The sequence below is a fragment of the Oryctolagus cuniculus genome, chromosome 8 (assembly GCF_051225735.1).
Source record: "Oryctolagus cuniculus isolate XC-2025 breed Fujian yellow rabbit chromosome 8, ASM5122573v1, whole genome shotgun sequence".
Taxonomy (NCBI): Eukaryota; Metazoa; Chordata; class Mammalia; order Lagomorpha; family Leporidae; genus Oryctolagus; species Oryctolagus cuniculus.
The window spans coordinates 43,356,599-43,383,538 of NC_142874.1; the positions used below are offsets into that span (position 1 = coordinate 43,356,599).

General features: G+C 38.3%; 1 protein-coding gene across 3 annotated transcripts in view; it reads left to right on the plus strand.

Moving 5' to 3' along the window:
* The window catches only part of LRBA (LPS responsive beige-like anchor protein), a 751,045-nt gene that overhangs the window by 263,613 nt on the left and 460,492 nt on the right, over positions 1–26,940 (plus strand). For all 3 annotated transcript variants that reach the window (XM_051819347.3, XM_051819348.3, XM_089302377.1), the window contains exon 34: positions 1,141–1,205. In XM_051819347.3, the coding sequence (XP_051675307.3) occupies positions 1,141–1,205 (65 nt within the window). The remainder of the gene's footprint in view (positions 1–1,140; positions 1,206–26,940) is intronic.

Here is a 26,940-nt window from a genome sequence, read left to right on the forward strand (position 1 = left end):
TTTTTGGTCCAAAGAATTTTGAAATCCCTGCATATGAAAGATCTTCAGAAAGTTCATGGAAAATGTTTACTGTGAAAAAACTGTGGATTTCAAATTTTTTACATTAAAATTAATATTTCTAAATTTCATTTGCCACAAGCTTTTTTATGTACTCTTGTAGTTAGAATATGAAGGCTCCCAAATTATTAAGAAACATAAGGATTATGGTTATATTTGCAGTTTTTTTTAAAAAAAGTCTATATTGCCGGCACCGCGGCTCACTAGGCTAATCCTCCGTCTTGCGGCGCCGGCACACCGGGTTCTAGTCCCGGTCGGGGCGCCGGATTCTGTCCCGGTTGCCCCTCTTCCAGGCCAGCTCTCTGCTGTGGCCAGGGAAGTGCAGTGGAGGATGGCCCAAGTGCTTGGGCCCTGCACCCCATGGGAGACCAGGAAAAGCACCTGGCTCCTGCCATCGGATCAGCACGGTCCGCGCCGGCTGTGGCGGCCATTGGAGGGTGAACCACCGGCAAAAGGAAGACCTTTCTCTCTGTCTCTCTCTCTCTCACTGTCCACTCTGCCTGTCAAAAAAAAAAAAAAAAAAAAAAGTCTATATATGCATATGTTTATATAGACATGAAGACACACATACAAAGTGCTTGGTTACATTCACTTGCCTTTCTCAAATCTAGGTTTATTGCAGTCCTTTATTATATTAATGCTTTTCTTGTTTTTTTTTTTTTTTTTTTGAGATACAGGGTGAAAAATTCATTTGAATGTGCTCTGTTGGCTGATTTTCTTCCATACTTTTTAATGAATATCTCTTTAGTGAATAAATTTCATGCAGGTGAATTTTTAACAGATAAAGAACACAGTTTACAGATTTGTACCTTTTATTGCAATTTTCCAGATCAAAGCTGCTCTAGCCCAATTCACAGATCTTCTTTTATTTCTTTCTCAATTGTTAGTCTTCAATTTTTGTGGTAAAATATGTTCTACTTGTTCAAGTTATTGAACTGTTTAAGTTTTCCTTCATTTTGAACAGGTATTTTCATATAGGTAATTTCATACAGGTATGAAATTAATGTAGATATTTCTCATTATTATTGATTTAAAGGAAATAATTTAATGAAATGTCTTCCGCTGCTTTTTGCTATTTTTTAGGAGTGGCAGAATTCTATTCAGAAGAATGCAGGCCTTGCTTTTATTGAACTTGTGAATGAAGGAAGGTAATCTATTTTCTATCAATTTATATTTTGCTTTAAAATATGGTTGATATTTCTCCATAGGAACTTATATTTGGAGGTTTTTTTTTTGGAGTCAATAATGTAGTGGAATTCCTAAGAAACTGATTATTAAGAATATGTGTGATTATCTTTGCAGTCAGTCGTATGGTAGAGCGCTAATGCATATTGTTTGTTAAAAATATGTCAACATTTAACCACTTTGTTACTTCTTTCATGATCACATGCTTTTTGATAAGGTTCTGATCTTTATATTTTAGTAAGTGTGACTAAGTTTGGCAAAAGTAAAATGATGGTACCATTTGCAAATATAATGAAAAGCCATACTTGTTTGGACTCCAATCAAGTTGTGTTAATGTTTGTAGAGCCAATAATTCGATGTTTATGTTATCTCTCTTTTATCATAGGCTGGCCATATGAGGGAGGGATAACAAGTTTCAGTTTTTGCTGTGATGCACTGAGAAGGGGCTGGTACCCTTTGTTTTTAGTAGAAACAGAAGAATTAAAAAAAATATCTAGTAGAAAGGAGAAGGGAGGAAAACACAAAGTTGAAAAGAGTTAAAATGGAGAAAATAAATATGAGAAGTTGAAAGAATAAAAGGGTCAAAGTAAGAATGAGAAAATGAGTTGACTGCTTTGTATCTGTTGTCTTGTAGCTGGTTTTGTATTTTTGGCATTGGCCACCCAGAGTGTAAGTTTAAAGTGTGACTGGCTGCTCTTGCAAGTAGTATTCTATGAAAAGGTATTGTTTCAGGAATATTCTTAGTAGTTTTGGCTAGTGTTGTTGAGGGATTGACTGTATCATTATTGTAACGATTTGCACTAACAAGTAGAAATCCAGGTTTTATCTTACAGAAAATGGAGAAAGAGATATTAATAACTATTTGGTTTTAAGTACTACTAAATCTTTCACTCAAGTAATTGTGGGTGTTCATGAACTGGTAGTGAAAGCAAGCAAATGATTGTAATTATAATGACTTGTGCTAAATTCTGTGAGAGACATGTGGAAGTACAAGGTATTAAGGAAGCATAGAAGAAAAAAAAAAGAGTCCTTAATTTGGTTTGGAAGAATCAGGAAAAACTTAACCAGAGAACATGATTCTGAGAGATAATATTTTCAAGGATTAGTAGGGTTAGTCATGTGGATGTTAAAAAGTGAATATCAAGGCTAATTTGGAGGACGTTTGTGTGAAAAGGATTCCAAATAGAATGAGCAGAATATCTAAAAACATTATGGCATGGGAAAGAATATAGCATATTCAGGTGTTCACGTATGTGTTGCACTAAGGATGTATTGTTGGAATAGAATTTAGTGTTTGAATCATAAAAAGCCATATTTGTACTTTTCTCTAAAGATAGTGGGATGGTTTGGAAGATTTTAAGCAAAAGAATGTCATTATAATATTTGTCTGGAGAGAGAACTGGCAGAAATGTTTAGAATGGGTTGATGGGGAAGAGAAGTGATTAAAGTCAAGAAGAACATTAATCCAAACAGAGCTAAATTGTGGCCTGGCATTTGGGAAGGAATAGATGATCAATAAATATATTAGTGATTGAGACAAGTACTTTAGTCTTCCAGCAAAAATTTCAAAGAATTTATTCATCAAAAAAATTAAGTTTGGGGATGAATTTCAGTACTGAGGGATTGGATACTATTAAAGTTTGTATATGAAAAATAGGTGACAGGAGTTATAGATTAAATATTTGTTTTATATAATGCAGAACACTAGCAGATTTTCTATAATTTATGCCATTGTGTAACTGAAATTCTTGAGTCTCTTTTTAAGGAAACTTCTTATGAATGGCGGTTTTGATTGTTGTTGAGTATGTTAACTGTGAATACCTTTAAGTTTGCCTATTGAGAGATCAGGCAACATTGCCTTAGAATTAAGACCATTGCCTTTCAGAGTAACTCTGGTTGGCTTCAAGTTTCCACTCTGCTATTTGGCAAGCATTTTTACCTCACTGAGTCTCAGTTTCTTCATTCATTAATTCAGTCAATAGTTATTACCTACTATATACCAAAATTTTTTCTTTTGAAAATTATTTATTTTCATTGTATTTGAGAGAGACAGACTTAATATTCAATCTGCTGGTTTACTCCCCAAATACCCACAATTGCCAAGGCTGATCAGACCAAAGCCAGGAACACAGCTCAAAATGGATCTTCCATGTAGGTAGCAGGGACCTATATCAATTTGAGTATGATGTGGCATGCAGGTATACCAAACAGCAACTTAACTGCAACTCCAGACACCTGTGTTCAAAAATTTTTCCTGTTGCTGATTATACAGCAATCTTAGATTCCATAAGCATTGATGGACTATAAACAAAAATAATAAATAAGAGGTAGATTATTTAGTTTGTGAATTGTGGTGAATACTCTGCTAAAAGAAAATGTGGAGGCAGGGTGAGGGCAGTGAAGATTTTTTGAAGGAAGGATAAAGGGTTGACAGGGTTTGCAATTTAGAGTGGTCACGTTGAACAGATGACATTTGAGCAAGCACTTGAAGCAAGCAAGAGTTAAACATGGGGGCATGTAGGGGAAAGTATGTCTAGTCCTGGGGAACAGCAAGCATAAAGGTGAGAGCTTCCCTGGTATGGCTGAGGAATGAGGTGAAGATAGTGGGAATTGAGTGATCAAAGCAGACAATTGTAGAAAATGAGTTCAGAGATAAAACGAGGGTAAGACTCTCTGTAGAGCTTTGCCATTATTCTTGTCGGAAATGACATTTGTTGTAGGATTTTAAGAAGAAGAGGAAAACAATTTAACTGACATTTTCAAAGATTTACTGGCTGCTGTGTATGGGAATTTAAGGATAGAAGCAAAGAGATCATTTAGGGCGCTATTGTAATCCAACCTAAACACAATAGTGACTTGAACTCCCATAGTAGCAGTAGAGGAGGTAAGAAGTGGTGGGCTTATGAATAGTTTTGAAGATGGAGTTGGTAGTTACTAATGGATTGGATGTGACTTATGAGAGAAGGCTAGGACTGAAGTATTACTCTTAGGATTTTTGGCCTGTGTAACTGAAATGATATTGTTTCTATCAAAAAGTATGGAGAGGACTATGGATTAATGAGTTATTGGGAAAATCAAAAATTCAGTCTGGAAATAATTGATTTTGAGTTCTCTAGTAGAAAGTAGAGATGTTAACAGTGACTAGTTCTGTTTCCAGGACAGAGATAAATTTTGGGTGTTATAACATGCAGATGATATCTGATTCCTTGTGACTAGACAAGTTGATTAAGTTACGAGAATGAATACTGAGATTTGGCCACTGACTTTAATAACATGGAAATTGTTTCTGACTTAGATAGAAGGTGTTTCACGAGAATGATGTGCAAAAGGAAGCCTGTTTGCAGTGGATTTCTCAGAAGGTAGAAGAATGGGAGGAGAGGAATGCAAAGATAGTGATATAAAGTATCCTTTCAAGGACTTTTGCTACAGAGTTGAGCAAACAACATAAAGGGAGTGGTAGCTTGCAGGGTGAAATGGAATCATGGAACATTGTTTTGTTTTGTTTTCCTAAAAGAGAGTAAGAAAGCTAACGGTTTGATGGTGATGGGGACTAACATTTGACAGTGGAAAAATTCATGTAGTAAAAAAGGGAGAATTTCTAGAGTGACAGTTTTAAGTGAATTATAGAGTAAGGGAGTTTGTGTCCAAATGGAAGGAGTGTCCTAAAATACTCCTTCATACTCCTACCATATATGGATGGACCATATATGGTAACACACAAGAAGACGTTTTATGTTATTACAGAGGTTGGTAGGTAAATAAGGAAGTGGAATGAGAGTTGGGCTTAAAAGAATTTAGACTTACCAAGTATATGTCAATGGAAGGAAGATGAGAGTTACCTATTATGCAGGAAGGTAAATGCAGTTATGGACCACGGGATTACTATTAGGCTGGATGGAGAGAAGATGACAAATAAGAGATTGAGTGTATGTGGAAATGACAGGATGAATGCATTGGAGAGCTAAAGACTCTTTAAAATTTTAGTACTAGGAGGAGTGAGCTATAATCCAGGGAAATGATAGAGTGAGAGGACTCTAACCAGAATCATGCAGTTATTTGTAATGATGATCAGCACATTGCAATGCAATGAATGACTGAGGTAGAATGAAGAACAAGATCTTAGAAAGAGAGGAATTTGGAGAACTGACAGACCAGGATCCTGATTATATTTGAATATCTTATCTTTAAAGAACACTTACCATCCCTCATCATTGGTATATCTACATGGCCCCAACTAATTCTGCTTTACTTCTTAATGAATTTAGCTCTGGTAACTGTCACTTTCTTCTGTACTGTTTCTAACTAATTCTTGGTGATTTCATCCATATTGTGGCATCTATGAGCATTTTGTTCCTTCTTGTTGGTGAACAGCATTGCTTTGTGTGGATGCACTACATTTTATCCCCCAGTTGATGGGCATTTGGATTCCTTTCTTTTTGGGGGAATATTAGGAATAATGCTTTGAGTATTTGTTTACAAGTCCTTGCATGATACATTCACATTTCTCTTGAATAGATACCTGGGGAATTAGAACAGTTAGGTTGAATGTCAAGTTTAAAATGTTTAACCTTGTAAGAAACTGCTCAGTTCTTTTCTATAGTCCTGTAATAATTTACATTCCCACCAACTATGTGTGAATCTCACAGTTTGTACATGTTTTTTCTCACATACACACATACACATACATCAGTTCATTTGATTAAGAGTCTTCATAGTGGCCGTCTCATAGGAGGTTTTATTGATAATTTCCTTGATGATTAGTAATGTTGAGTATTTTTTCATTTGTCAGTTGGCTACTTTTTAAAGATTTATTTTATTTATTTGCAAGGCAGGGAGATCAAGAGGGAGAGACAGAGAAAGAGATCTTCTGTATGCTGGTTCTTTCCCCCAGATGGCCACAATAGCTGGGATTATGCCCTACTGAAGCCAGGAGCCCAGAACTTCATCTGGGTCTCTGATGTGGGTGGCAGGGACCCAAGTCCTTGGACCATTTTTCACTAATTTCCCAGAACTGGATCAGAAACATAAAAAGCAGGACTCGAAGTGGCATTGCATGCAACAGTTGAACCCACTGCCCCACAACTCTGGCTCCCAGAAAATGTATGCAATAAAATATTTTTTATTAAAATGATTACTACATTTTGTGAAGAAATTATTCCTCTTACGTTTTTCTCAACCATGCTTATGCAGAGTTACAGGTTGTTATTTCTTCTTGGGAAAGTAATACTTTAAATGACTTATTTATTTTCATATCATCTGTATTCATAATACATTTTCTCTGATTTCTCACCTTTGTTTAGTTTCCCATAGTTAGAAGCTGGCTTCTTTACTACCTAGTCCAGCCTTTACCTTTTAAGTATTTGAAATGAACAGCATTGGAAACAAAACTAACATTCATTAGTGAAATATTGAAGGTGGTATTTGCTATCTTTTCTATTTTTTAAGGTGTAGAATATACTTAAAGGGAACAATTCAGAAGTTTATTTTTCTAAATCTGTGAGTTTGTGTTTCCTCTTATTAATATTAAGTACCTTGAGGTTAAATGAGTTTATGTAGGAATAGATGTGTTTGTGAAGTAGTGTTGAACTATTTGTCTTCCATCCCAGGGCCCAGGGGCAAGAAGAGTAATAATAAGGAATTTTCCTTTTTCTGTGCAGATTAGCCATTTTGCTTTTTTTTTTTTTTTATTGTATAAGTCTGACCTGCCTTGACCTCATTTAAAGAGTAGCTGCTGTAAATTTGGTCTTTGATCAATGTTTTATTAGTGTAAATAACACGAAGACCTTTGTATACAGGCTACAGCATAAGGTTTATTGGACTTGAAGGGTATCATTAGCAAATCGATTACTTAGGTCAGACATGAATAATTGTTTTTTGGTAGAAATATTTTTCTTAACTTACATGTTTTAATAAGATATTTTATTAATACATTGTATTGATAGTTTTGAGTTCAATTATTAATATTTTGTGTTAAATGCATTGCATTTTAAACAAATTTACTTTATAGATGAGTTGTATATCTTTGATGAAATGTAGGAAGAGAAAAAATACATAGAATAAAAGAGTACAGTTAAAAAATAGAAATTCCCTACATATTCTGAGCAGGAAAGAATTTTATAATTCCTGAATGATTATATTGTTGGATTTTATGGTATCTTGAATCGTTATCATCACTTCTATTTAGCTTCAAAATATGCAAGTAGTTGATCTAAAATAATTTATTTTTGGGAGGCACAACTTTCTTTTTTGTTTTTAAAGATTTATTTACTTTACTTGAAAGTCACAATTACACAGAGACAGGAGAGGCAGAGTGAGAGAGAGAGAAGAGAGAAGAAAGAGAGAGAGAGAGAGAGAGAGAGGTCTTCCATCCACTGGTTCACTCCTCAGATGGCGGCGATGACTGGAGCTGCGCCGATCCGAAGCCAGGAGCCAGGAGCTTCCACGTGGGTGCAGGGGCCCAAGGACTTGGGCTATCTTCTGCTGCTTTCCCAGGCCACAGCAGAGAGCTGGATTGGAAGTAGAGCAGCTGGGTCTCGAAACAGCGCCCATATGGGATGCTGGCACTGAAGCCGGCAGCTTTATGCCACAGTGCCGGCCCTGCACAACTTTTTTTAAAACAAGTAGTTTTGAATTCTTTAAGGAATATTAAAGCTGTTTTTTGTGGCATCACATTATTTAGAAAATAATGTACAATTATCACAGTTAACTTTGACCCTTTGAATGGAATCTGAGTGTTCAGTTTATACTAAATTCAGGTGTAGTAGCTCATATTATTATGCATATGGGCTTCAGCTGATTTGTGTACTGGATTTGATTTTATCTTAGCCACTTTTTAAAAAAAGGATTCATTTATTTATTTGAAAGAGTTACACAGAGAAAGAGAGTCAGAGAGAGAGGACTTTCATCTCTTGGTCACTCCCCAATCGGCCACGATGGCCAGAGCTGCGCTGATCCAAAGCCAGGAGCCAGGAGCTTCTTCCGGGTCTCCCACTGCAGTGCAGGGGCCCAAGGACTTGGGCCATCTTCTGCTTTCCCAGGCCACAGCAGAGAGCTGGATCGAAAGTGGAGCAGGCAGGACTTCAACCTGTGCCCATGTGGGATGCCAGCACTGCAGGCGGCGGCTTTACCTGCTATACCACAGCACTGGCCCCACCACTTTTTTCTTGACCTTAAAAATGTATTTAATTGAAATTGAATTGAACAATGTATTCGATTAACTAATTCCGGTAACACTGTTGTTGATATTTTAAAATTCAGTGGTTTGTCAATGAATCTTGTAAGGCTTTTCTCATTTGGATAAACAGGCATTTTGATTTCTTATTGTGCCTTTCTTACTACTATTATACTTAAAGTTTTTGGTGACATTACTTGTGGGGGAAAAAAAAAACACCTGGCACCTCAGTACAGGAGTGCTTACTTTTGCTGGCAGATAAATCTGGTGCTAGGTTGCCACCTTTCTTTCTGCTTGCCTGCTTGTGATCCACCAAGCAGTATTTTCCAGAGCATTTTAAGCTTCTGATACTGTTCTAAGTAACTCTGACAGGTTACTCTATATGACTTTACTCAGTGAATTTTGTAATACTTTGTTGGTGGCTAGATTCCTATTTCATAACTTTGAGTGGCTTGACTTATGCCTCTTAGCTAGAGGGAATGATGCATTGGATAAAATTGATCTTCCTGTATTTTTTGTCTACTTAAGTGACCCTGATTTTGTTCTTAAACCCTAAAATTCTGGAATATCAGTGCAAATTCTGTGAGTAAAATTTTTATAACTTTAAATGTAACAAATCCTATGGAATTTCATCATTCATGTAACTAATTTTCTTAAATTTTCCTCTTAGTTTCTTCTCATTATTTCTATTTTATTTATATTTTAAGGTAAAAAAGTTCCATTGACTGTTACAGTTTAACATTTTTGATTGTAAAAATCAAGGAGGTGGTAGACTGTGAAATGTAATTTGAAGGTATACTATTTGTGAAAAATTCTAAAATTTAAATTATTATCTTAAATTTTATAATTTGTTAAATATGTAAGTAAAATAATCTATCATTATAACATTTGGTTTATTTTACTAAAAATACATTTTGAGAATTCTTGTAAGGCCTCCTAAGATTTTACTCCCACATCTACTGCTGCAACTCCTCTCTTTTCCTCATCCATTGACAGCACAGAAAGGGCATATCATCCCACAGTGTGGAGTACATTGCTTAATTATTCTCTCGGGGTAGCCAGCAGATGCTTATTACAGCAATAACTCAGACTTGTATCCCAACATGTAAATAGCCCTCATGAAAGACATGATATTTCCAGTACTAATACGCTTGTCTGTCTCTTCAAAATTCAGCTGCTTAGATTGCACTTTTGCCTTCCGAGCCTTCATTTGGAATCTCCAGCATTTTTCTTCACTTTTCTAACTAGCATTGATTACTAGCAAATGTCTGTGGAATGAGTGAGTAGAGGAATGAATGGAAGAGAAGGTGAAAAGGAAAAGGGAGGGAAAGCAAGAGAGAAAGAAGCCAAAAACATTTTATTTTATTCTGACACCCTTGGTTGTTGTTTATATTTTGGTTGTTGTTCATATTCTGGTAAAAATACAAAAGATATTCCTTGCACTTAGGTAAATAATGTGGTGGTTAGAATATATTCTTGTCTGTAGCAATGGAAAATAAAATTTGAATTGCAGTCAAGATTATCTTGTCAAACCCTAAAGTATTAAAGAACCATATGCTTTCTAGTTAAAGTTTTAAATTTGTATTTCTAGTAAAATATTATAAATAGTTTTTTTTTTTAAGTTTTTTGTTTTAAAATTTAAGGAAAAGTGACAGATGACAGAGACAGAGACAGAGAGCTCCTATTGGAGCTGATTCCCAGATCAGATTGCCTGTGATGACCTGAACTGGGCTAAAACCAGGAGCCTGGAACTCATATGGCTGGCAGTGATCCAGTTACATTCTGTCATTGCTACATCATAAGGTCTCCATTAGCAGCAAGCTAGAGTCAGGATCCCAAGCCAGGTATCAAATCCAGATACTTGGCTATTCTAAACCTCTGCTCTCAGATGTGAGATCATTGTTCCAAAGATTAAACAGAGACTTTATTTCTATTTACTTCAACCCTGATCAAATTGATAAAGAAGAGGCCGGCACTGTGCTGTAGTGGGTAATGCCTTTGCCTGCAGTGCCGACTTCCTGTATGGGCACTGGTTCGAGACTCAGCTGCTCCACTTCAAATCAAGCTCTCTGTTGTGGCCTGGGAAAGCAATAGAAAATGGCCCAATTCACTGGGCCTCTGCACCCACATGGGAGACCTGGAAGAAGTTCCAGGCTCCTGGCTTTGGATCATTCCAGCTCTGGCCGTTTGTTGTGACCATTTTGGGGAGTGAACCAGAGGATGGAAGATCTCTCTCTCTGCCTCTGCCTTTGCCTGTCTGTAACTCTGCCTTTCAAAAAAATAAGCAAATCTTTAAAAAATTGATAGACTAGTTTTCATGGGTGGTTTAGATGTTATGGTCTTTCTTCTTAAAGGTTAGACTATTCAAATGTTTAGTTTTTGTGAAGTGTTAATATTTTTTTCGAAGATGATTAGAATTTCCCCCCATTAGTTAGAATAAATATATGTTTGGTTTTTTTAATATGTTCATGTGTTTTGATTTAAGGCAGTAATTTGTTCAACTGTAAACTTATTTTTAACTTTTAATTTTCTACCTTGATATCAGTTTATAATTAATATAATTATATATTTATAATTAATATAGCATATTTCTTTTTTTAATATAATTATGAAGGCATTTTAATTAAAAGTTACACTTTTGAACTTCATAATGAAAATTTATTCCCTTAGAACTCCAGAAATGCTGAACTTGTGAGGGGCCAATGCTATGGCATAGCAGGTAAAGGGGTAAAGCTGCTGCCTATGTTGCCAGCATTCCATATGCCTGCTGATTCTAGTTGCAGCTACTCCACTTGTGATCCAGCTCCCTGTTATTGTGGATCCCTTTTCCCTACATCCTTACCACTACTTGTGACCTTTTGTCTTTTTTTTTTTACATTTTTTTTAACTTTTATTTAATGAATATAAATTTCCAAAGTACGATTTATGGATTACAATGGCTTCCCCCCCATACCGTCCCTCCCACCCACAACCCTCCCCTTTCCCACTCCCTCTCCCCTTCCATTCACATCAAGATTCATTTTCAATTATCTTAATATACAGAAGATCAGCTTAGTATACATTGAGTAAGGATTTCAACAGTTTGCTCCCACACAAAAACATAAAGTGAAAAATAATGGATGATTTTTTTTAAATGATGATGAAATCAGATCAGACCTATTGTCATGTTTAATCCCAGTGAGAGTCAAGTTGGGAGTTGATAATTTCTTTTTTTTTTTTTTTTACAGAGGATCAGTTTAGTATACATTAAGTAAAGATTTCAACAGTTTGCACCCCCATAGAAACACAAAGTGAAATATATTGTTTGAGTACTCGTATAGCATTAAATCTCAATGCACAGCACATTAAGGACAGAGATCCTACATGAGGAGTAAGTGCATAGTGACTCCTGTTGTTGACTTTACCAATTGACACTCCTGTCTATGGCATCAGTAATTTCCCTATGCTCCAGTCATGAGTTTCCAAGGCTATGGAAGCCCTCTGAGTTCTCCGATTCTTATCTTGTTTAGACAAGGTCATAGTCAAAGTGGAGGTTCTCTCCTCCCTTCAGAGAAAGGTACCTCCTTCTTTGAAGACCTGTTCTTTCCACTGGGATCTCACTCACAGAGGTCTTTTTGCCAGAGTGTCTTGGCTTTCCATGCCTGAAATACTCTCATGGGCTTTTCAGCCAGCTCCGAATGCCTTTAGGGCTGATTCTGAGGCCAGAGTGCTATTTAGGACATCTGCCATTCTATGAGTCTGCTGAGTATCTCACTTCCCATGTTGGATCACTCTCCCCTTTATTTATTCTATCGGTTAGTGTTAGCAGGTACTAGACTTGTTTATGTGCTCCCTTTGACTCTTAGTCCTTTCATTATGATCAATTGTGAACTGAAATTGATCACTTGGACTGGTGAGATGGCATTGGTACATGCCACCTTGATGGGATTGAATTGGAATCTCCTGGTATGTTTCTAACTCTACCATTTGGGGCAAGTCAGCTTGAGCATGTCCCAAATTATACATCTCTTCCCTCTCTTATTCCCACTCTTATGTTTAACAGGGATCACATTTCAGTTACTTTTCAACACTTAAGAATAACTGTGTATTAATTACAGAATTAAACCAGTCATATTAAGTAGAACAGACAAAAAAACTACTAAGAGGGATAATGTATTAAGTTGTTCATTAACAGTCAGGGCTATGCTGATCAAGTCACCGTTTCCCATAGTGTCCATTTCACTTCAGGAGGTTTCCTTTTTGGTGTTCAGTCAGTTGTCACCGATCAGGGAGAACATATGGTATTTGTCCCTTTGGGACTGGCTTATTTCACTCAGCATGATGTGTTCCAGATTCCTCCATTTTGTTGCAAATGACTGGATTTCGTTGTTTCTTACTGCGGTATAGTATTCTAAAGAGTACATATCCCATAATTTCTTTATCCAGTCTACCGTTGATGGGCATTTAGGTTGGTTCCAGGTCTGAGCTATTGTGAATTGAGCTGCAATAAACATTAGGCTGCAGACCGCTTTTTTGTTTGCCAATTTAAATTCCTTTGGGTAAATTCCAAGGAGTGGGATGGCTGGGTCGAACGGTAGGGTTATCTTCAGGTTTCTGAGGAATCTCCAGACTGACTGCCATAGTGGCTTGACCAGTTTGCATTCCCACCAACAGTGGGTTAGTGTCCCTTTTTCCCCACATCCTCGCCAGCATCTGTTGTTGGTAGATTTCTGCATGTGAGCCATTCTAACCGGGGTGAGGTGAAACCTCATTGTGGTTTTGATTTGCATTTCCCTGATGGCTAGTGATACTGAACATTTTTTCATGTGCCTGTTGGCCATTTGGATTTCCTCTTTTGAAAAATGTCTATTGAGGTCCTTGGCCCATCTCTTAAGTGGGTTGTTGGTTTTGTTTTTGTGGAGTTTCTTGATCTCTTTGTAGATTCTGGTTATTAACCCTTTATCTGTTGCATAGTTTGCAAATATTTTTTCCCATTCTGTCGGTTGTCTCTTCACTCTCCTGACTGTTTCTTTTGCAGTACAGAAACTTCTCAATTTGATGCAATCCCAATAGTTGATTTTGGCTTTGACTGCCTGTGCCTCCCGGGTCTTTTCCAGAAATTCTTTGCCTGTGCCAATATCTTGAAGGGTTTCTCCAATGTTCTCTAGTAACTTGATCGTGTCAGGTCGTAGATTTAGGTCTTTAATCCATGTTGAGTGGATTTTTGTGTAAGGTGTAAGGTAGGGGTCTTGCTTCATGATTCTGCACGTGGAAATCCAATTTTCCCAGCACCATTTATTGAATAGACTGTCCTTGCTCCAGGAATTAGTTTTAGATCCTTGATCAAATATAAGTTGGCTGTAGATGTTTGGGTTGATTTCTGGTATTTCAATTCTGTTCCATTGGTCTGTCCATCTGTTTCTGTACCAGTACCATGCTGTTTTGATTACAACTGCCCTGTAGTATGTCCTGAAATCTGGTATTGTGATGCCTCCGGCTGTGTTTTTGTTGTACAAGATTGCTTTAGCTATTCGAGGTCTCTTGTGCCTCCATATAAATTTCAGCACCATTTTTTCCAGATCTGAGAAGAAGGTCTTCGGTATCTTGATTGGTATTGCATTGAATCTATAAATTGCTTTTGGGAGAATGGACATTTTGATGATATTGATTCTTCCAATCCATGAGCATGGAAGATTTTTCCATTTCTTGGTATCCTCTTTTATTTCTTTCTTTAAGGTTTTGTAATTTTCATCGTAGAGATCTTTAACGTCCTTGGTTAAGTTTATTCCAAGGTATTTGATTGTTTTTGTAGCTGTTGTGAATGGGATTGATCTTAGAAGTTCTTCCTCAGCCGTGGCATTGTCTGTGTATACAAAGGCTGTTGATTTTTGTGCATTGATTTTATACGCTGCTACTTTGCCAAAATCTTCTATGAGTTCCAATAGTCTCTTAAGTAGAGTTCTTTGGGTCCCCTAAATAAAGAATCATGTCATCTCAAAGAGGGATAGTTTGAGTTCTTCCTTCCCAATTTGTATCCCTTTAATTTCTTTTTCTTGCCTAATAGCTCTGGCTAGAACCTCCAGAACTATATTGAATAGCAGTGGTGAGAGTGGACATCCCTGTCTGGTACTAGAATTCAGTGGAAATGCTTCCAGCTTTTCCCCATTCAATAGGATGTTGGCCGTGGGTTTTTCATAGATTGCTTTGATTGTATTGAGGAATGTTCCTTCCATACCCAGTTTGCTTAGAGTTTTCATCATGAACGGGTGTTGTATTTTATCAAATGCTTTCTTGGCATCTGTTGAGATAATCATATGGTTTTTCTTCTGCAGTCTGTTAATGTGGTGTATCACATTGATTGTCTTGCGCACATTAAACCATCCCTGCATACCAGGGATAAATCCCACTTGGTCTGGGTGGATGATCTTTCTGATGTGTTGTTGCATTCTATTGGCGAGAATTTTATTGAGGATTTTTGCATCTATGTTCATCAGGGATATTGGTCTGTAATTCTCTTTCAGTGCTGCATCTTTTTCCGGCTTAGGAATTAAGGTGATGCTGGCTTCATAGAAAGAATTTGGGAGGACTCCCTCTTCTTGGATTGTTCTGAATAGTTTGAGGAGAATTGGAGTTAGTTCTTCTTTAAATGTCTGGTAGAATTCAGCAGTGAATCCATCTGGTCCTGGGCTTTTCTTTGTTGGGAGGGCCTTTATTACTGTTTCAATTTCTGTCTCAGTTATGGGTCTGTTTAGGTTTTCTATGTCTTCCTGGTTCAATTTAGGTAGGTTGCATGTGTCCAGGAATCTATCCATTTCTGATAGGTTTCCCTGTTTGCTGGCATACAAGTCCTTGTAGTAATTTCTGATGATTCTTTTTATTTCTGTGGTGTCTGTTGTTATGTTTCCTTTTTTATCTCTGATTTTATTGATTTGGGTCTTTTCTTTTTTTAGTTAGTTGGGCCAATGGGGTGTGGAGAGTTTAATTACAACGTGTCGTGGTGAGGATCTCTTTTGGTCGTGTTTATTAGGGGTTCTGTGAGCTTCCTGTACTAGGATTTCTCTGTCCTTCTCCAAACCTGGGAAATTTTCTGCTAATATCTCACTAAAAAGGCATATTTCTTTTACAAAAGAGATTTATTTACTTGAAAAGCAGAGTTACAGAGAGAGAAGGAGAGATAAGGTTATGGGAAGAATTTTTATGCAGACAGAGATAGTGAGCAAAAGTAAGATTTATTGAAATGAAAAGCATCCTTCCACAGCAGTCAGGAGAGGGCTCCAAAGGAGGAGGTGCCCGGGAAGCTTGTCCATCCTGGGTCTTTTATACACAAAAGTGGCTACCTAGATTTAGCCAAGCAGGGGAGAAGCTGAATAGCTAACAACCAAGGAGAGGGCTAGAATAACAACCAATCAGGAGGCTGGAATAAGAACCCATCAGTGGGCTAGAATAACAACCAATCAGAGGCAAAGACAAAACCCATCAGAGGGCTGAGATTGTAATCCTAACTAGCTTGCTCATGATAAAACTATAAAACCCATAAGTGGGGTAGGGATTGGTAATTTTGAATAGCTTATTCTCTGATAAAAAAGCAAAATGTTGCTTCAGGCAGCCTCTGAGAGGAGGCAAGCACTTTGTGCATTCTTAAAGGGACTCTGCTGCTTTTCTTCATTCTGACAGGAACCTGACTTAATTGCCTATTAGCCTGTACCACCCCCTCTGAAGAATGAACATTAACTGCTGTTAGGGGTGATGACTGGTCTGCCTGTAGCAGAATATTTCTCTTAGAATCTTTCTGAGGGTTCCTAGTAGAACACAGAAAGCTGGATCAGAAGTAGAGCAGCTGGGACTTGAACCAGCTTTCAAATGGGATGCTGGCATTGCAAGCATGGCTCAATCTGCTTTGCCATCACTGGCCCAGCATACTTCTTTTAACAAATTTTGCATACGGAGCCTTCCTTTGGAAACTGTATGGGGTTTTATGTTCAAATGAATTTTCTGTGATTACTTTTTGAGTTTGCTTTGTTGTTGTCTGTAACAATGGTGATTTTTTCACCTCCTACATACCTTAAATTCCACGAGGTTTCAGGACTTTGAATGCTTCTCAGTACAGGATTGTTGATTGATCTTTTTTGCAAGATTCAATGTGTATAGATTTGGGAAAAGATGGTTTAGATTCTATGGTATGCCTATGGAAATTGACTATTAGAAGTTTTATAGACTTATGTATTTATTTAAAACTATAATAGCTCATTTATAAATGGAATCATTTATTAAATTAAATCAAATAAATATTATAGAAAAAATGGTATAGCTTCTGACTTTGAGCTCTGTAGTCCTAACCTAGCTGCATATCTATCCCATATCAGTATGAAATGCTAAAGCAATGCTACTGGCAGTGAAGAGACCAAGACAATTGCAAGAAAGGAGAAGAGTATAAACATTTTGCAAATGAACTAAAAGTAGGGAGTAAGCAGAACCATCTTCCTATGTTTTACTTTTCTGTATATAGCATTTTCTCTTTTTTCTTCCTGTGTGTTTCTGGATAATAAGTCTTTCTTAATCATTCTTTTATACATTTTTAGTTATTTGAAAGGCAGTGAGAAAGAGAGAGAGAAAGAGAAAATGCCTGCATTCACTGGTCCACTCCTTAATTCAGAATATGCCAGCCTTACACAGCAGACTCATAGAATGACAAATATTCTAAACAGCATTCTGGGCTCAGAGATGGCCCTTAAGGCATTCAGATCTGGATAAAAAGCCCATGAGAGTATTTCAGGCATGGAAAGGCAAGACACTGTGGCAAAAATGACTTACATGAATGAGATCCCAGTGGAAAGAACGGGCCATCAAAGAAGGAGGTACCTTTATCTGAAGGGAGGAGAGAACTTCCACTTTGCTTATGGCCCTGTCTGAATGATGTTGGAGTTTGTGGACTCAGGAGGCTTCCATAGCCTTTACAGCTCATGACAAGAGCTTCTGATGATCACTGATGTCATAAATAAGAGTGTCAGTTGTTAAATCAACAACAGGAGTCACTGTGCATTTGCTCCCCATGTAGGACCTCTGTCGTTAATGAGTTATACTATGAGAATTAACAGTAAAACTTGTCTTCAAACAGTACTTTATACTTTGTGTGTCTGTGGGTGCAAACTGTTGAAATCTTTACTTAGTATAGAGTTGATCTTCTGTATATAAAAATAATTAAAAATGAATCTTAATGAAGAATGAGATGGGAGAGGGAGGAGATAGGACAGTTTGGGGATGGGAGGGCAGGTATTCCAAAAGCTGTACCTATGAAATTTTTATTTATGAAATAAAAGCTTTAAAAAGAAGCAAAAAAAAAAAAGCAGCAACATGAGAGAACAAAACAAAAAGAATATGCCAGCTTGCAAATTGCCCCCTTTCCTTCTATTGTAGCCTTTCTAATATTGTGAGGTTTTTTTTTTTTTAAGATTTTATTTATTTATTTGAGAGCGAGAGAGAGTTACAGAGTGAGAGGGAGAGACAGAGAGAAGGGTCTTCCATTTGTTGGTTAACTCTCCAAGTGGCTGCAATGGTCGGAGCTGTGCCAATCTGAAGTTAGGAGCTAGGAGCTTCTTCCGGGTCTCCCATGCAGGTGCAAGGGCCCAAGGACTTGGGCCATCTTCTGCTTTCCCAAGCCATAGCAGAGAGCTGGATTGGAAGAGGAGCAGCTGGGACTAGAACCAGTGCCCATATGGGATGCTGGTGCTTCAAGCAGGGGATTAACCCACTGTGCCACAGCACTGGCCCCTGTGAGTTGTTTCTAAATGCTCAACCAAGTGTTATCATGCAAAAGAAATTTGGAAAAAGCAGGTCATTGTCAGGCTGTGTCAATTTTATTAAATTTGACATTTATGAGTATATTGAGTTACTGAACTCATATTCTCAGGCAGAATTCCTTTACAGAGGATTTGCTATTTCCATTCCAATTATATTAAAGTATATGTTATATTGTAGTCTCCTTGAGCAAGGATATTGCTTTCCAGAAGAAATGGATACTACCTGGGCTAGATCTCAACTGAGAAAGATCTTGTTTGGCCTTAAATGTCTTTGAAACCCATTAAAAATATTTCAGGACACATTTCACAAAGTACTCACTGATTGGTCACGAGTCTGTTTTTTGTTTGTTGTATTTATTTGAGAGAGAGAGGAAGAGCAAGAGAGAGTGTCCCCATCCCTTGAATCACTCCCTCAAGGCCAACAAACAACAGGAGGCCAAAGTCCAGAAGATGCTCGCTAAATCCACATCTCCCAAGTGGGTGGCAGGAATGCAGTCACTTTTGTCATTGCCACTGCGTCCCTGGTCTGCATTATCAGGAGTCTGGAATTGGGGGCAGAGCTGGGACTTGAATGTAGGCAACCTGACATGGGACACGAGTGTCTTAACTGATGACCTAACTGTTAGGCCAATCACTCACACCCCAAGCCTGGACTTCCTGAGGTATCAGACTTGTGTTTATTGTGATGTTGAAACTTTTACATCTCTTATTCAAAGTCGTTACTGAGTGCTTAACTCCAAAAGGTATCTATAAGGGTTTTCGTGATCCTGATTTATTGAATATGCAGTGAGAGAGAGGGTGAGTGACACAGAGGTAGAGAGACAGGTAGGACACAGGTATCCCAGCAAAAATTCTTTACTGTAAGAATAAAGGTTATATTGACTTATAGAGACTATATTTCTAAATAAGTAAGATTAGATCTTTGTTTTATTTGGTATTAAGAAAAGGGAACCTTTAGTAGTTCTCATATTAAAGAAAACCTTTCTAAATAATTTTTCCCATCAGTTTTGCTTTGTGACTATTCTTTGTAGTTAATTCTTAGGAAATTACCATATTAGGATTATCAGTTTAGGCACATTATTTCCACATTCTCAATTATTAAGATGTAGAAAGGTGGTAACTTTTCTTTCTCATCAATGGTCATGTTTAGTAGAGAAAATCTGACAGTTGCTGCTAATGGGGGTCACAGAAAGCCCAGGAAACACAGCAGTGATATTGGAAAAGTCTTGGTGAAAATGTGTATATGTGCTTACCCAAGGTCTAGACTAGTATAATCAGATGTGGACAATGGGCCATAATGTAGTTATGGGAGACGGTTGTCATCATTACTGTTATTTATTGAGACTTTAGTGTGAATCTTTTCTAGTTGGTCACTTGATAGGGCTGTTTGTTTCCTAAGGCTGACACAAGTGTTTTTTTTTTTCCTCCTTCTTGCACTGTAAGTATAAATTATATATAGTTTTTCTTCTAATATTAAGATAGTGAATCATCTTCTGCTCTGCATTTAGAGATTTAATCTACCTTTCAGTGAACTCAACGTTTTGAGACGGCTTTTTATTATTAAATGTTAGCTTGATTTACATTTAATTCTTTGCTTGAAAGAATAGTTTTTACAATTGTTAGATAAAATTGCATTATTATTTAAATTGTATTTAAATACTGTTTAACTTGTACATTTAGGAAAATAAACATAAATGGAGAAAATTGGCCTCTTGGAAAAGTAGAAACCAATTCATTTGGGCATCTTCTTAGCTCAGTTTATGAAGTCATTTTTATATTTTCCTTAATAAAAGAAAGTGGGTCATATTTGTATATTTAACTCAGAAGTGTGTAGCTGGACTTCTAAGATACATACTTAAAATTTTTTGTAAATTTTGAAGGCAAAGCTATATGCTTCTCTTCTATGAAAATATCATTAGCTATATATAGCCTAATGAAGTTTTATAACATTCTTTTAAATAAATCAGGCTAGATAAGTAATTTTGTATTAATGCTGCCTATATATTTTGAACTAAAATTTTTGATATAGTTAGAGCCAGCCTAAAAACTCTAGGGCATTGTTGCTAATTGCTTAAACTTAGATACTTGAAAACATTTGACTTGAAATATTTCCACAAACCTGAATAGTACCTTTTAAATGCCACAGTGGATGAAAAAGGTGAGTAAAGAATATGAAATGTATGTTTTTTCTTTTTGGATAATAGAGTAATAAAAATAGAATTCTAGTAGAGCTTTTATAAGATACTTTATAAACAGCATAATATATACTATACATACAATAAATATTAGTATAAGGTAGAGATAAAATAAATATATTTGTAAGATGAATGTAGAATATTCCTTCAAAAGAGGATTGGGTTGGGTTTTCAGTAATTCAGATTTGGAAATAAAGAAAGGACAAAAAAAAAGGAAAAGAAAAAAGAAATCAAGTTTATGGAGTATGGGGATGTGGGATGGTTTATGACACTCTTCTTGTATCATTCATTCATACCTATTTTTTTTTTTTTTAACAGGCAGAGTGGATAGTGAGAGAGAGAGACAGAGAGAAAGGTCTTCTTTTTGCCGTTGGTTCACCCTCCAATGGCCGCCATGGCTGGCGTGCTGCGGCAGGCGTGCTGTGGCCGGCGCACTGCGCTAATCTGAAGCCAGGAGCCAGGTGCTTCTCCTGGTCTCCCATGGGATGCAGGGCCCAAGCACTTGGGCCATCCTCCACTGCCTTCCTGGGCCACGGCAGAGAGCTGGCCTGGAAGAGGGGCAACCGGGACAGAATCCAGCGCCCCAACTAGGACTAGAACCCGGTGTGCCAGCGCCGCAAGGTGGAGGATTAGCCTAGTGAGCCGCGGTGCTGGCCATACCTATTTTTTTGAGTGTGTTTTATGTAACATACTACCCTTGAGTCTAAAAAAGTGATTAAGTTTGTGCTGTCAGAGGAGAGAACAAATAATAAACAAGTAAACAAAAAATATAAGACAATTTACATGATAGTAAATGCCTAGAAGGAAATGAATTAGGTTAATGTTATGAGAGTAAAGAGCTGAAAGCTTTAGGGAGGCCAAGTATGATGTTTAGGAGCAACTTACAAAGGATAGCCGCTTGATTTTGGAAAGAGAAGTAGCTAGCCATTTTGAGATCCAGATCACATTTTAAGGCAAATAAACAGCAAGAACAAAGGCTTAAAAGAAGGGTATTATGGTGTAGTGGGTTATGCAGCTAATTGGGATGCTCCCACATTCCATATTGGAGTGCCTGGGGTCCAGTCCCACCTGTGTTTTCCATCCAGCTTCCTGCTGATGGGCTTGGGAGGCAGCAGATGATGGCTCAAGTACTTAGGTTCTGTCGCTCCCCCTCTTCGTGGAGGAACGACACAGGACCCTGCGCTGTTCTTTCGTCTGCTCGGCCCTCCCCGGGTTTGCTGCTGGTTCTTCCCGGGTTGGCTACTATCCCTTCCACCTCCGTGGAAGGGCAGTTCCCCCTGGCCACATTCCCCACTTCCGCAGGGGAGCGGCACACCGCCAGCCGGCTCTTCGGGGGCTGCACAGGTGTTCCCCTTAGATGTTCCCCATAGATGTTCCTGGTGCATGCCGTCTCTCTCCTCCTTTATAGTCCTCCTCCGCCAATCCTAACTCGGCTGCCCACACGCCGAGTACGCTGCTCTCCTCCAATCAGGAGTAGGTCCTACAGTTTATTGGTTGAACTGGAGGCAGCTGCGTAGAAGCTGTTTTCTCCTCTCCCAGCGCCATATTGTGGGAGAGCAGATGCATAGAATAAGTCTTAATTCCAGTAACAATATAGTCCGAGTTGCTCCCCACAGTGGGAGAGCAGATGCATAGAATAAGTCTTAATTCCAGTAACAGTATAGTCCGAGTTGCTCCCCAGAGGTTCCTGCCGCTTATGTGGGAGATCTGGAAGGAGATCCTGTCTCCTGGCTATAGCAAGGCCCCGCCCTGACTATTACATGCATTTGGGGAGTAACCAGCAGATGGAACATTGATCAATATTTCTCTCTTTCTCTCTGTCTGTGTCTGTCTCTCTCTCTCATTCTCTCTTTGCCTCTCCACTTTTCAAATAAATAAAACTTTAAAATAAATAGCATTCTTTAAGAAGAGAAAAATATTTGCAAATCATTTAAACAAATTGACCTCCATAGTAGCTAAAACAAAGTAAGCAAGGAAGGAAGTAAAATTTGGAAATGTTAGTGAAATACTCAGTTTTCAGATCTTTGTAAGCTATGCTAAGAAATTTGTACCTGGGCCAGGCATTGTGGCTTACTGGGTAAAAGCACAACCTGTGATGCTAGCATCCCATGTGAGTACCAGCTGCTCCTCTATCCAATCCAGCTCGCTGCTTGATGCACTTGGCAATGTAGTGGAGGATGGCTTAGTTCCTTGGGCCCCTGCACTCATGTGGGAGACCCAGAAGCTGCTCCTGGGTTTAGTTTGGCCCAGCCCTGGCCTTTGCGGCATTTGGGGGGTGAACCAGCAGATGGAAGATTCAGTCTCTCTCTCTTTCTCTCTCCCTCTCTGTCTTTGTAACTCTGCCTTGCAAGTAAATATAAAAATAATAACAAATTTGTAGTTAATCTTGTAGGGTTTTTAATCTTGCAGAGTTTTTTAACAGAAGAGTGACTTGTATAACTTACGGTGGATTTTCTTTTGATACTAGAGTTAAAATTATGACAAATTATACTCAGCATGAAATGCACTATTTTAACAATTTTAAAGTATACATTCAGTGTCATTAAGTACATTAACATTGTTGTCACCTATCACCACCATCTCATTTCCAGAACTCTTGTCATTGTGTAAAATGGAAATGCTATACTCCTTAAACCATAACTCCTTGTTTCTCCCTATTCCCAGTCCCTGAAAAACACCATTCAACTTTCTGTCTCTATTAATTTGACTACCTTAGGTACTTCATGTAAGTTGACACACAGTATATATGTCTTTGGGTTGATGGCTTGTTTGACCTAGCATAACCGTCTTCAGAGTTTATTCAATGATGTAGCAGAATGATTACAAGGTGTCCAACGCGTAACAAATCTTCCCAGGCAGACAAATCAATTAATTCACGAGCTTTTATTGGGATTCCGCTCCCAGGCGAGGTTCTCCAGTCCCAACAGAGCAGGGGCTGGGGAAGTCATGCGTCAGAGATTGGGAGGGCTCCTTTTATAGATTCAGGGCATGGGGGTTAAAGGTTGAGGCGGGTCTGGTCCTCATTGGTTGACCTTTAGGCACCCGCGGAGACCTTGACAGGGACTTTTCTTCCCTGGAAGTACAGGTAGGAACTCTCCATTCTCGGAAGTATAGGCCTTCCCTCCTTGTGGATCCCAAAGCTACCATCCCGACCTTTTGATGATAGGAAAGGGGGCGATGATGAGTCTCTCTGGCTACTTCCTGCTGACTGGGGATGTCGTCTACAGGGGCCTGCTGGGGGTATCTTGGGGCTTCGCAGGGACAGGCACGTATGAATGGAGAAGCATCTGGTTGACTGCCTGGTTGCTGAAGGCCTTGGTTCATTCCATTATCACCTGCTGTAAACACTTAAACAGACACTGTTGTATACAAGTCAGGGTGAGAATAGCAACCAGTGATCCTAAGGGTGGCATTAACCAGGTAGTGAAAGGATTTCATAGAGAGGAAATGAGGGGGGTCTCTGGACCCTTGTGAGGATTGTTTGATGGACGTGATTTAAATCTGATCCCAGCCAACACTGGGAGAAAGGCCACTCACCTTTTGCAGGTAGAGGGGTTTGTCTGTAGAGAAATTCTGAATAATCATACAACATTAAGTAGAGGAGAGGACCATCAGTACACACAGGTTGGGAGTAGAGTCATTGATGTTAGAGTACAAAAGGGCTAGACAGGGTCTAGAACAAAGGACAGAGTCATTATTAGATAACCCAAGAAAGATACTATCTAAGCCACGAATAAGTTCTCTGATTGAGAGGCAAATAGAACCTGACAGAAGGGGCTTTGATAATAATCTGGTGGGCTTTAGGCCTTGTAAGTTAAGAGGCCCAGATCTGTCTGTCTCTTCACATGGGATACATCCTAAGGGAGGGGTGAACCTCCTTGGAGAAGGCACCCTGTTGACTTCCATTACCCAGCTGGCATAGGAGGAGAGCCGGCCAGGTAAAGGCAGGTGGCATCTCTAACAGGAAATTTACAGTTCTGCCTGCAATGTTGCTGACCCTATTTGGCTGTCTCCTCTCAGCAGTGGTGGTCACCTTGGAAGCTGGGCTGAGTGAAGAGCTTTTCAGCTTAGAGCCAGTAAGATCTGTGGCTCTGACCTGGGCGTCCTTCGACCCCAGAGTAGTTCCATTTCCAGTGACCCAGCTCTTGGCTGGCAGAGCTGCCAGGGCTCTTCACAAGCTGACTTCTGCCGAAGCCCAGGCTTACCACATTGCAAGCCACTGCAGTGGACTGGCCTGTTGGGTCTCCTTGAGGGCAGATCACTGTACAGACCTACATTTAATAGGCCTGCCACCTGTCTTTACATTTCTGATGCCTAGCTTTCTTCTCCTCCTGATTTTTGTTAAAGCAGACCAGAGGATGCAAGTCAAGGGGGTGCTCAAGTCCCATCTCTATCTTTGTGGCCCAAACTAGAAGTCTGTAGTCACAGGCATGTTCTGATAGTGGTTTTTCTGAGGTAGATAATGCCCATGAGGAAAGCTGTCTCCTCGCTTTAAAACTTTAATTTTAGCAGTTTAAATTTATGGGCAATCTTATCTATAAGCCAATTAAAATGAAAATTTTCCCATGTAGACATACAGTATGTATACACATATGACATAACATAATAGAATAGCAGATTCAATACTAGCTTTTTAAACTCTTTAACTGTTTTTTTAATTTACCAATTGATTTGAATTACTTTCTGCTCTTTGAGGGGCCAGTGTGGTATTGTGATGCAGTGGGTTAAGCTGCTGCCTATGATGCTGGCCTTCCATATAGGCACTAGTTCAAGTCCCAGCTGCTCTACTTCCAATCCAGCTCCCTGCTAATTCACTTGGGAAAGCAGCAGAGGATAGCCCAAGTGCTTGGGCCCCTGCCACCCATGGGGGAAACCCGAATGGAATTTTAGGTTCCTGGCTTCAGCCTTTCCCAGCCAGGTTCTTGTGGCCATCTGGAGAGCGAACCAGCATATGACAGATTTCTGTCTCTGTGTCTCACACTCTCACTCTCTGTAATTCTGCCTTTCAAATAAAGAAATCTTGCAAAAAAGAAAGGAAAAAGAAATGGACCAAGAGTAGTATAAGAGATATGAATTTGGGAATGAGTAGTATATGGATGAGGTCATTTAGATAGAGAAAGGACCTTAGAACAGAACCCTGGGGTACTCCAAACTGTAAGGTAGTAGAGAGGAGGAGGATGTATCAAAGAAGAGAGCAGTACATAGGAGGAAAACCAGAAAAGTGCTAAATGTTGTTGAGGAAAATCGGGGAAGGAAATGTTTTAAGAACTTTAAGGTACTTTTCAAAAGTATTTGTATATAACTTTCTATATTGGTATTTGTATATAACTTTCTATATTGCATTGTAACTCCTTGTGGATAGTTTTGTACATGTTTGTATTCCTTACAGTTAGTAGCTTAGAAGTTCCTGGCAGAAGGGGATGTTCAGACTTTATTTTCCCTGCAAGTACTGCTGGTCCCCCTGCAGTGATCATGCACCATTCTATGCTTTGGTAATATAAAGATAATTCATACATGTTTGGTGCAATTTCTAATGGAAGATAGATTTATAAATATATAATTATGACGGTTTTTTACAGAGTGATAGCATAAATAAGTACCACTAAGGAGGTGTAGGATATTAGTTCTCTGGATAGAAAACAGGTGTTTTGTAGTGACATTCACTTTTGAATTTAGCTTTGAAGGATTGATAGAGTAGGCAAGACAAAATATGAACTCTGGTCATTCCCACAGCCAACAGACAGCAGGAATAGAGGAAAAGAGGTATAAGTGAATAATGCATGATGTTTGGGAAAGCAGTTCCTGGATTGGTGTGCTAATAGGGTAAAGGATTAATGCAAAGTAGTTTGGTTTGGAAGCCTTACAAAGGTGTCTAGTCTCTTTTGTAGAATAAGGAAAGGTGGTTAAATCTTGTGTATGGTGATGATCAGATCTTCATTTTTATAAAGATGACTGATTAATAATTGGTAAAAGTAATAAGACTAATGGAAAAAATTGGATAGTTTGCTATTCTAATAATTGAAGTGATGATATTGAGTGCCTGAAGGACAATGGAACATAAGGTGTTAATGGTGGTAACTTACTTGGAAAAATAGATAGGAATGATTGGGGGCTTTCATTTGCTGCTTCATTATTAAAGTGTTGCGTGACTATTATAGCATATATTATTTTTATGCTACTGAACCAGAAAGATGAATTAAACATGTAGGCAGAAAATTATCTCTCTGTCTCTCTTATCCATTGAGGTTTCCGTGGCAATAGGTGGCCATTTTGAAAAATAAATGGCAGGAAGAGGTGCTTTAGTTCTCTTCAAAATATAACACCCAAGTATTTCTCTCTTCACAACTTTGTTCATATCCTTTATCTGGAGTGTCTTTTCCTACCTTGTTTGTTTTGACCTTTATTTAAGGACACACATACATACATATATGATCCAATCATACAGATGATATATGATTTAATCATATATGATTTTAATATATATGAATATATATTTAAGGACATATTTATATTTAAGGACATATATATATATATATATATATTGTTTATTTGAAAG